General features: G+C 40.3%; 1 protein-coding gene across 2 annotated transcripts in view; it reads left to right on the forward strand.

Moving 5' to 3' along the window:
* PDE5A (phosphodiesterase 5A, cGMP-specific) overlaps positions 1-11837 on the forward strand; it is a 46433-nt gene that overhangs the window by 33506 nt on the left and 1090 nt on the right. For both annotated transcript variants that reach the window (XM_010141350.1, XM_010141349.1), the window contains exons 13-20: positions 92-217; positions 2263-2357; positions 5661-5748; positions 6866-6966; positions 7061-7138; positions 7996-8059; positions 8613-8687; positions 9206-9289. In XM_010141350.1, the coding sequence (XP_010139652.1) occupies positions 92-217; positions 2263-2357; positions 5661-5748; positions 6866-6966; positions 7061-7138; positions 7996-8059; positions 8613-8687; positions 9206-9289 (711 nt within the window). The remainder of the gene's footprint in view (positions 1-91; positions 218-2262; positions 2358-5660; positions 5749-6865; positions 6967-7060; positions 7139-7995; positions 8060-8612; positions 8688-9205; positions 9290-11837) is intronic.

Raw genomic sequence — 11837 nt, forward strand, 5'->3', positions numbered from 1 at the left:
AGTGTTCAAGCAGGATTAGAGAAAGTTTTGCTTTCATGAGAACAGATTTCTAATACATTTACAGTTGACTGTGTCATGCTGTTTCTTAAAGGTTCTCTGCAGATGGATTCTAAGTGTAAAGAAAAATTACCGGAAAAATGTTGCTTATCACAATTGGAGACATGCCTTTAATACAGCGCAGTGCATGTTTGCTGCTCTGAAATCTGGTAAAATTCAGGTACATTTTGCTGTTTCTACATTAAGAACCTTCTGGCTAAACAAGTTCTATAATAATGCATAGTTCTGATTGTTGTGTTTGTAAGATGTTTGTCATTCTGTGGTATCGCTAGTGAAATCCAAATATTTCTGCTGAAGACTTCTGGCTGCAAGGACTTGGTTTGTGAAATTGCCATCGTGTTGTTATGTACCCGGTTTCGGTTAAATCCTCTGCAATGTCAGATGGATGTTCCCAATGGCAATATCTCAAATAAAGCGCATACATTATTATGTCCTTTTTTAAAGATACTGCTTATGCTTAAGCAAGTCAAAAAAGGTGGAAAGGAAAAAGACTGACCCTATTTCGGGATGTTTCACTTAAAAAATTTCCTGTTGAATATAATAAGTTCAAACACACAGCTTTAGATAAACAGTAGAACATTATTTGGAAAAAAAGGTATAAATGCTCATTTCAGTGCTTTTGAACAAGGTTTAAACCTTCCATTTAAAAGACACATAATAATTTAAAAAAAAAAAAACCTCCTTTCTTTGTGACAAATACTGAAGGGCTAGATGATCCACAAAATAAGGAAGATACTGAGACAAGATTTTTCCAAAAGATGTTTTTTGGTTTTGTTTTTATATCCTTGAAGAAAACAAGATGTTTCTGTTCCTTCTGAATTAGCATATTTCTCCCATTTGATTACAGACAATTGCCATTAGTGTAACTATTAGCTAGAGTTTATACATTTTACAGTAAGCACTTCTGCGAGAATAAATTAATCCTATTTGTAGACCAAATCTAATACCAATAACGGAGAGGCATTCCCTTCTTCTACAAACTTTGCCTCACTAAAAAAAAAAGGACAAAAGGTGCTGGAAGAGACAAAGGCAAGGGCTTTCATCTTCCCTCGGTACTGAGACGGACGTGGCAGTTTTGCTCTCTGTGTGCAGTCTAGCAATCTCTGATCCTCCTGATAGCTCGCTTGCTATTTTGGGAATCCTGTCTGTCTCCACTGCAATTTCCATAAATTGTTTTATTCCTAACTACATTGGATTCACTCCACACTGATTTTCGTGTCCTAGATTCTGGAGCCAGAATGGCGTTGAAAATAAGTCTCTCAATTTTCTCTAGTTCAAGGGGAAAAGCAAGCATTGGGGGACACATCTGCCTAGGAGAAACATAAAATCAGTCATTTCCAAACTGATTTGGCTTTTGACTAGACTAAGGACAGGTTTCATTATCTATAAAGCACATGCAAGCGGTAATTTAAAGACAATTTGGATTTGATGTACAGAGGGTAGAACTCCCAGGAGCAGTGCTGTCACTAGCTGCTCTTCCAGTTCCTCTCCTGACTGTTGTGCCTTCTTGTCCCATTATGAAACATTGCATGACTACTGCAGTTTTGTCCAGCCTCTGTTTCTCACTGGACAGATTTAAAGATATTTTCTATCCAATTCTATTGAACAATATGAAACATATGAGATAGTCACAGAAGAGGAACTGTAACCTCTCCCCTAATCCTTACTGGAGCTCCAGAATAAACTCTAGTTAATTTTGGTTTGCATGGGTTTTAAACTACTCTTGATTTATTTGCCCAGTGATCGATAAAAAGCATGACATTTTCCCCTTTTGATTATTCCAAGGACATTTGTGTCATGAATTTTTATACCTACTAAGGGAATGAAGCCTAACTCCCCTGAGGTAACAGATGAGCTGAGCTAAAAGTCATGGGGCCAGAATTTTAAAAAATTCCTCATGTTCTCTCTTCACTGCCAGATGACATTATGCAAGTTACTTCTCCTGTATCAGTTTTCTTGTCAGTATATACAGGGCTAGATGATGTTCCCTCTGAAAACTGCCCTCGGGGCTATGGAGAACGTTACTGTGCACCACAGCTTCAGAGAGAACCCTCATCCTCCCCAAAGCACTTTATGTCCTTGACCTCCTTGGGGCAGAACGGAATCTGCTATGTGGGTAAAGGCAAGACCGCAGATAGAAAGCACGTTGTGCAAAGTAAATCGCCATCACAAAGCTAACTCTCTGCTATTACTCTTCACCTACAGAGCAAACTCACTGACTTGGAAACGCTGGCACTGCTGATCGCAACTCTAAGCCATGATTTGGATCACAGGGGAGTGAACAACTCTTACATACAAAGGTAAGCAGGCCTGAGAGGAGTTAAATAAAAAACAAATGAATACCAAAATCATGGAGCTAAACTGAGTACAACCTGATCGATTTGATAATGTGAGGCTGTGCAAAGGAGCAGGTTTTTACAAAGCAGTAAGTGCAAGAACAGCCGGAAACATTCCGGAGTCCAAGCAAAGCTACACGGCCTCAGTTGTGGACTGACGACGATGGCAGATGAAGGGAACTCTTTGTAGCTTGTGCAGGGGCAGCGTCTTCCTGCTCTCCTTCTGGATGTCCCATCCCCCATTTCCCATGCAGTGACAGCACACAGTGCTGTCTGCTGGCTGCTAAGGGACAGTGTGTAGGAAGCTTTTCAGATTCCTCCCTGCCCAACCCGCTGTTCTCCGTCCAGTCTGGGCCAGCACAGAGCGGAGATCTGCAGCCCTCTCATGCAAAGGTGTCTCGCTACCATTTTGAACTCTGTTTACTGATGATTTAGCCGTGTTTTTCCAGAATTCTAAGACTATTTGGATCAGACATGTATTTAAAATCACATTAAAAATGTATGACTGTTTTGCATTGATTCAGGGTTACCTGTACTCTTTAACAATTCTGGAAGTACAGAAAGGCCTTTAAAACACAAAAAGTCAAAATACGCTTTAAAACCTTAAAACAAAATATTTTTACTAAGCAAAATACTTTGCATTGAAGTTATCAAAATGAAGCATCTGAACTCTTCTAAAATTTTCTCCATATTTAAACTTTGAACTAAAAATACTTGGGTTTTTTAGAATCTATTAATAGTTTCAGATCTGCCTAAAATGTGTTTTCCAGTGAATTTAATATTCACTTCAATTAACAGTATATGATTCTTCAATTAAATAAAGAGCTTGACTTAAAACATGGTATAAAGTGATTACTGTGATAGAGCAATGTGTCCTGATCTGACCAGAGATGGGGAAAAGATACCCAGAAATGTACACTTGTATCTTTTTCTGGCAGAGTTGGACAGTGGTTTTGAAGCTACCTTTGGAAGAAGTGGTCTGCTGTTCTCGCTGTGTGCAAAGTAAGATCTAGGGAGGAAAAGTTTGTTTGAGACAGAGAATACTGAAAGGCAGAAAATAAGTAAGCTGAAGCCGAATTCCTGCCTTTCAGATATATGTTCAGAATAACACTAAGACTAATGTGTAAAGCAAAAAAACCCACCAAACCCCAAAACCCCAAAGAATTGAAAGGGCGACCTTTTTCTAGTTCCCTAATAGGGGATGCCAGCAGTAACTGTAGCCTTGCAGTGATTGGAACCAGTTAGCTATTTTTTGCTTTATTTATTTAAAAATAAATTTCCTGGAAGACATCTGGAGATGCGTCATCTCCTCTCAAAAATGTCCTGGGAAAGTGTCATAGACAGCAAAATCCAACATTCGCACAAGCTGTAAAGTCGAGATTGATTTCAGCTTAATAATTCTTTTTCAATAGAAAGTTCTGTGAATTTTGGTTTTAAATCACCCATTTAAGTCTAAATGAAATGTTATTTTTTCGAGGAACAGATCCCTTTTGTTTCTTCCTTGAAAGCAGGGAGAGTGGATACTTTGCATATGATTCTTTTCTTAAGCAGCAGGGTTTCAAAAATTAAAATGGTCCTGGTAGTAGAAATTACAGGAAATTAACTGCTTAAAGTCTTTTAGTAGATATGCAGAGGTTTTGTGTAAAGTAGGAAGCGCAGAGCATGAAAACTGCATAAGCAAGCGACTGTGTTCAGAAAGCAGTGGTGTCCTCCGGCCTGGCACGGTGGTTTCACAGAAATGCTGTGTTCTACAGGGGCAGGACCTGAGTTTATTCCCAGCACTTGGGTCTTCCCAGCCAGCCAGGGTCTGTTAATACTGAGCAAGCTCTAGCTTGATGCAGTACTTAGGAAGATAACCAAAGATATTTTTCACATGTTTGGCTCTTCAGTCAGGATGAACTTTAGGGGACACAGTATACATCCCACTTAGCTCAATGGGAATTTCACCCAGCTCATGTTGGCACCGTCCGACAGTTTGTTTACTTACAGAAACACACAAGCGTATTTGCTCTATACTCCTTTTGCAGTGGTCTCAGAGGAGGTGCTGGGCAGCCAGCCCATGATTCCCCGGGGTTTGCATCCTTTAATCTCCCTTTCCGTGTTTTTGTTTGTCTTTCCATCTTTCTCTCCACATTTTTGTGCTTCGCTAAATCCCCAGTCTCCTCTTACAACTTTTATTTGAGTCTGTGGACTCACTTACATGGGGACCCAATCCTGCAACCACTAATTCACGTGAATCATCCTTAACCATACAAAAAGTCCCATGGAACTATGTGCTAAAAGAGCATTTCTCACATGATTAAACTTTTGTAGGTCAGGTTATAATTAGAGGAATAGATTCAGTATCAGCAGCAAAGCAGAATTCCTAAAGAATCCCAATGTATTTGAAGAGATGACATAAGCGACACGGGACCGTGGACTGAAAATGAAGACGCAGTAGCAAAAGCTAAGAACCATATTACGCAATGAGGAACAGCGGGAAATTAGCAATCCTCAGAGAGGAGGAGTTCCTGTTATTTTGTCTAAAGCTACAAACAGTACGTTCTATTTTCTAGACTAAGATAGCTTTAAATTCTGCATCCACACAGTTGGCTTCGTGCTGTTTTTCAATGCCTGTAGTACAACCAGCATCTTGTTTCCCCTTTGGATTTCACCCTGGGCAAAAGGTAGGTAATGGTATTGCAGTAGTTTGGTCGTGAAGAGAGTGGTGATGAAGTACCAATACAGTTACCAACACCGGCTAACGTTTAGGCCCTGCGCCAGCGTCCACTGAGGTCAGCAGCGATTTTTCCATTGGTATCAGCGGCTCCCAGTTGGGTCTGCAGTATTGCTTACAAGCTCAGTAGTTGAGCTGGCTGAAGATACCAGGCAGATGTTTAAAATGTTACAAAACCCAAAACTGTCACTTAAATTTTGCTTATGAATGAACCCTTCTTGTTGCCTTTCATTTTCATAGGAGAACTTTCGCTCTACAAAACCTTGTATTACATTCTCACTGCAGAAAACTAGAGTTGTCAGTGCTCTGACAAAGGAACAGCATTGTCTTTTTATGCAGTTTTTTATCCGTACCGCCCCCTCCCCTGCATCATTTCAGATGTATTCGTTTGTCTGGCCATTTACATAGAAGGGGGAGCAGAAATGTTGAGGAACAAGCTTGGGTGGCTGGGGGTAAACTGATGAGAAGAGGGCATTAAAAGGGAAGTTGTTTCTGGATTAATAGTGTGCTTAATTTGATTTCTCCATCTGATGGGTCTTTCTACTCCTCAGAAGCGAACATCCCCTGGCTCAACTGTATTGCCACTCAATCATGGAGCATCATCATTTTGATCAATGCCTTATGATCCTGAATAGTCCAGTGAGTGCCACATTTTCATGTATGCTGAAGGAAACTATTCCCTATTTTAGTTTTTATTTTTAGCTTTTGGATAGATTCCCACCCTTATACATTCCTAAGTGATCTTTATTCCTTTTTGGGTAAAGAAAGCAAAAGCAGCAGTTTTGAAATCACAGTTCCACTGCTCAGTGCCACCAAACCTTTCCAAGTGTTGCCTGATAAGGGAAGCATTGCTAATATCCTTTTGAGTACCTGCTTCCTTGGACCAAAGTTAAAAAAGCCTTTGTTCCCATTTTCGTGACCTCTTATGAACCAACAAACAAACCCAAGTCCTTGCTCTCATTTCAAAAAAACATTCCGGCCTACACATACACAAAGCAGTCCTGAGGAGACCAAACCAAACACTGCTAATGTTGACATTCCAAAGTGAAGCCAAACCTAAGTTAAGTAAATATGCAAATAAAACTGCATTCTTCTTGTTTTATATTATTAACTAAGTCTAAGACCAGTTATTTGGCGCGGACAATCATTGGGGTATCTTTTCACAGCTCATTTCGTACCACAGGTATGGTACTTCCAGTGTCTTTTGTATTGTAATGATTCCTTCCTATGCAGACAGGAAAATATAGAAAAAAAGCGGAGGCAAGTTGCCATTTCACCAGCTCCACAGTGCTTTGGTTTAACAGTGGGCTGGTGAGCTTATATTTCTGTGTAATAGCTTGTTATTTATGTTGCTTCATAAAAGGAAACTAATGTCAGGTGTATAGGCAGGTGCTGGAATCTATTGTAGTTCCTCTGCTTCAGGAAAGGTGGGAGAGGACAGAGAAATGCTGCAATACAGCTAGTAGCAAATTTAGTTTTGATGAATGAAATGGACTTAAGGGCTTTGATGTTGCTCAGCTTGCAGTTTCATTTAGTAACAGTCAATTACGATGCTGTAGCTCTGGGGCCTTCTGCCATTACTCAAGAAGATTGGAATTTTTATCTTTAAATTGGGGAATCTGCAAAAGGAAGCAGGGCAAAAGAATGACATCCGATATCAGCAAGCAACTCAGTGATTTAGTGTCTAAGAGACGGTTTAGCAAACTGGTGTGCTGTTGCCCATTTTCCTGATACCTGGTTTTGTTTTTTTGCAAAGGGAAATCAGATTCTCAGCAGCCTTTCCATTGAGGAATACAAGGCCACACTGAAAATGATAAAACAAGCCATTCTTGCCACAGACCTAGCACTATACCTAAAGTAAGTCAGAGGACCCTCCGGCTGCATAGTCATTGCCGGATGTTTGGATTGTGTCAGCACGCTGCAAAGTCTTGTGTTTTAACTTCTTTTAAAGGAGGAGAGGAGAATTTTTTGAACTTCTAAGGAAGAAGCAATTTAACTGGGAAGATCCTAGACAGAAGGAGCTCTTTTTGTAAGTAAAAGGAGAATTCTTAAGAAGTCAGTTAATATTATTAATTTTCAAGCTATCTTGCTGTGAATTTCATTAAACCCAGCAGACCTGCGTGCTCTGGGCCTGTGCAAACTGGCACTGTCACATAGGTCACTGAATGACTCCTTGGGTCTGAATTGCCAAGTCTGCAACTGGTATAATAAAGCGTTAAGCAGCACATGGAGTTACATGAGCATTTCTGTTCTTCCTAAAGAGTGTAGGATTCCTGTCTGGGCACAAGTTCTCTTGCTGTGGATACTTTAACCTTAAATCTTGAACTGCTGAAACCAATAACTAATAGTGCAGGATAGGCAGTTTGTTTTGAAGCTCATTCCTTATCAGTAGGGAAGAAAAAAGATTAAGAATAGGGACATACATTGTAATGCACTGCTCAGAAAAGCAGCCTTACACAGGCTGTCTCAGAAAGGAAGGATGCCATATTTCAAACTCACTGCCTTTAGTGACGAATTCAGTCATCTTCTATGTCTATTCCTATTTCAGACCTTGGCCCTCGTACTGTCAATAAAGTCGGCAGTCACTGCTAATGTCGGAAATAAAAAAAATGTGCTGTCTGTCCTATAGCCAATTGAATGAAGCAGTTCATTTGACATGAATCCACCAAGTAAGCCAGTCCAGATTTGCTCATTTCCGTGTGCTCATTTCACACAGGTAAAAGTCTACCACATCATCGAGCCTTGGATGCCTTTAGAACCTCATTTAATTTCACGTTTTTCTGACTTTGATGTTCCTTGAAATTTCATGTTCTGTTTTACTAATCACTTGACTTAATGGCTACACACACTTCACAATACAGTAATTTCTTTCCGGTTTCTCTACAGAGCGATGCTGATGACTGCTTGTGATTTATCAGCCATCACCAAACCATGGCCAGTTCAGCAACGGGTATGTGCTTTATTTTAAGATTTGGTACATACAAAATTCACCTAACAGCTTCTGCTTCCTCCATCCAGTCCTCACTGCCACAGCAGTGGTGGAGTGCAGAGCCTTAGGAAGCAGCCCTTCAAAGTGCTGTGTGCGGACTGAAGACTTCCTCAGGTCTTTGTAGTAAGATGTGTGCATTTAGCTATGTCACCATGTTAGCAGTAACCTGAAGGTAAACCGGGAATCTTCGTTCTTTCTGACATTTCTGTGTTACTACCAGGCAGCCAACTGAGACAACACAGTAGTGTCAGCTGACCTTTTTCTAGGTGTTGACCATTCAGCTGTTGTCAGAGGGAAGATACCTATGTGCTGTTTTACTCACTTTGCGTTGTCACAGTAAATATCAGCACACACAGATGTGTGCATGAAGAATTCTAAAAGCTAGCGGTTAAGCTGGAGAGTCTCAGTGTGGGGGTGGGTCTCGATTTGATACAGCCTTAAGAGAGATAGGAAACAGTTTTGACTGTAGGTAGCAAGGAAACTTAGAGGTCTCGATGTGTGAATTCTCTTACAGATTGCTGAGCTTGTAGCTACTGAGTTCTTTGATCAAGGAGATAAAGAGCGGCAGGAACTCAACATAGAACCAACAGTAAGTGGCAGAATCATGCAGAACCTCATTCAGGTGCTGTCTGTAGAAGCCATTTTCACATTCCTTTCAAGAGCCACGGTTTCTTCCACTGACCAGAATACCGGACCAACGCCTCCCCTGTCTTCCTACTAGTCAGTTTTCTTCTGCAGTTCCCAAATACCAACAGTGTGTCATTATTTCTGAGCCAGAAGAAAAGACAGCATTACTTCTAAATCAGTATTACTAAATTGTCTAGGAAATTTATTTCTAAATTGGTACCTATTTGCAATGTATCGAACACCCGTAAGATGATCTGTTTGTCTGGCTGTTTGGGCTCTGTCAGTCCAAAGACAATCTCCTGCAGCAAGTCAAGCAGTTAAATCCCTTGCATTGTAACTCATGTACTGATACCCTGCTGTGCTGAGCTTGCTGTGCTTACTAAGGAGCTGCTTTTTAATTCCAGCATGACTCTTTGGTTTTGGTTGGGTTTTTTTATTTAACGCATTTAAACACAGAACTTGTTTACTTCTTTTCTGCAGGATCTAATGAACAGAGAGAAGAAAAATAAAATTCCCAGCATGCAGGTTGGATTCATAGATGCTGTTTGTTTGCAGCTGTATGAGGTATGGTGCCTAAGACAGAACTGCAAATATTTTAAACTAGAATTATTCACTGTAGCCTACAATACATGCAAATTTAAAATTAGAACAAAAATCAAATAAAAAACTAGTCCCTTAGTTAATTTTTTTGGTGTTATATATTATATATAGTTCATTATTTAACTGAAGAAATTATTATTTTAGTATTTATCATTTATGGTATGTTTGTCTGATGAATGTATTTTGTTATAATTTTTTGAAGCTAGACGCAGTTGCTGTGTTCTGTGCACAGCTCTTGCTGTTAGACCCCGAGATCCCTCCGGTGAGCTGTTAGTGGTCCTCAGGAAAAGTCACAAAATAATGCTTTGCTATCTAGGAAAAGCATGGTGTCCATGTAGTGCATTGATAAAAAGTGTTGTTTAAGAGTTTTAAAGACTCCAGAATTCTTCATGCAAAAGATGATATGTTGTGTATAGGAAATTAACCCAAGTTTAACATTTCCCATCCCACTTTTTTTCTTTCTCTTTCGTCACACACAAAGGCAGTGAATGAGAGAATTCATTGAAGCGTTTTTCATCCTGGTCACAAATTGTGCAGACACTTGGTCAGATATAGTGTGAAACAAAACATAATGATTTCTGATTTTTTTAAACCAGTAGAGCACTAGTGTGAAAACCTGTTCATTGGGACTCTAACAAGTATTCTGCAGAAACTGAGGGCGGCGGGGGGGGAAGTGAGGAACAGATCGCTTAACTCTTAAGAATCTTCCAGTGGGAGGAACAAGGTGATTACTCAGTTTTTTTCCCTCTTACACGGTAAATCTTTCTAAAAACAATCCACATCCATCATTTTGAAAGAAACTGATAGACGAAGTAGCTACTGTCCCTAAAGCTCACATGCTTCTGTGCTGTCAAAAGTGTCAAGAAAATAAGGCAGCCTTTGCTAGGAAGCCTTAGAAAACTCTCTCCAGTAGGAGACAGGCCATTGAAAGACGACTGAGTATCTGTGGGAAGGTACAGACTATGCAAACAGAAAACTCTTTGAACAGACCATCTGAGCAGGTTTGAACGCCCACAGCTCTGGCGCCTGAACTACACTTTTTCTTGTTAGGGGAGGGCTTTACCTTTCCATTCATGCGAAGGCCAGAAAATATTCAATTCTTTATTCTAAAATATGTGCTGTGGCTTACATCAACAGTTACCAAGTGATACTAGTCCAGACTGTACCCAGCTCCTGTACAGTTCCAGCAAGGAAAAGAGGTGGATGAGTAAATTCTAGCTACTGTGCGCCCCTGGCTTTGCAACTGCAGCTTTGTTAAGCCACAGCGAATACAAAGCCACACCTGGTGAGCAGTCAAAAGGGCCTGCAAACGTTTGGTGTCTTCTCCCTTCTCTTTAACTGGGAAAGAAAGAAGGAGATGCTACATCCACAGGAGGAGGTCTAAGCAGCATCTCTTTGTTCAGAACATCTTCATTTTTTTGTAGAGAACACGCTGCCTCTTACAGTTTTCAGCGTATCACTCTTAGTTGTCATCTTGTCTCAAAGTCCAGCCTGAACCAGAACAACACAAGCCGGCTGACAGCATCTGGGACTTTACAGAAACTCAGAGTATGCCAGGATGTGTCCTAACCTGACTCAGTGACTTACCTGCAGGGGCAGAGAGCACAAAAGAGGCTGGGGAGCCTATGAGGCATACCCATACCCGTACTGGTAAATCCAAGGAATGGGTTGTGGTTTGAGCTGATCCAGTGTTTGTTTATTTTGACTGGAGTACAAGTAGGGGATATTACCTGCTTACACAGATTTTTGTTTTCCTCAATGAGTAATAAACGGTAAAACATACAAACAACTTCAAGATTACTTTGAAAATAATCAAGCACACGGTTCACTCTCCTATGCTGTAATGCTATAAAAGCAAACAATGCACAGGGTTGTAATGACAACCTTTTCACTGTTTTCTCAGCTTTCATCCAGTCAGTAGGAATTTGACACAGAATGCAAACAGAGATGAGTTCCCCCTAGAGCACTGCAAGTATGTGACTTACCACGTTAGTCAGAGTAGGTCAGATCCCAATGAACTGAAGTCTTGTGGCTTGTGTTAGCTGGGTAACCAGTGCAGTTAAACTGAATGATCTACAAGTCTTCCCTTTAAGTTCAGAAATCTGAAAGAATATGAGAAATGTGGTTCATTCTCTTTTTTAATTGAAAAATGTACCATTTAGCAGTTCATATATATTCAGATAAATAAACAGGGAAACTCCAGAGATATTTGACAGCCCCTTTCTTCTTGTGGTGTAAATCAAGATTAATTTGATTAAGTCTACTGGAACTAATGAAACAACCTGTAAAGCCAAAAGGAACTATGAAGATTTATACAGGCTAATAATTCAGTGGGGTTCCTGTGTAAAGTTACAGGAGAAGGAGACGTAGCTAATTCACGTTATTTGAATGAGACTTGAATTCCGTGTGAAATCCTGACTGATTTGTCTCGTTACCAGCAGAGGGGCCACATTCTTCTCTGCGTATTTTGATTCAGTCATAGTAGTTATGGAATCAGTGGGCTCAAACACTC

The sequence above is a fragment of the Buceros rhinoceros genome, unplaced genomic scaffold, assembly GCF_000710305.1.
Source record: "Buceros rhinoceros silvestris isolate BGI_N320 unplaced genomic scaffold, ASM71030v1 scaffold2018, whole genome shotgun sequence".
NCBI classification, from domain to species: Eukaryota; Metazoa; Chordata; class Aves; order Bucerotiformes; family Bucerotidae; genus Buceros; species Buceros rhinoceros.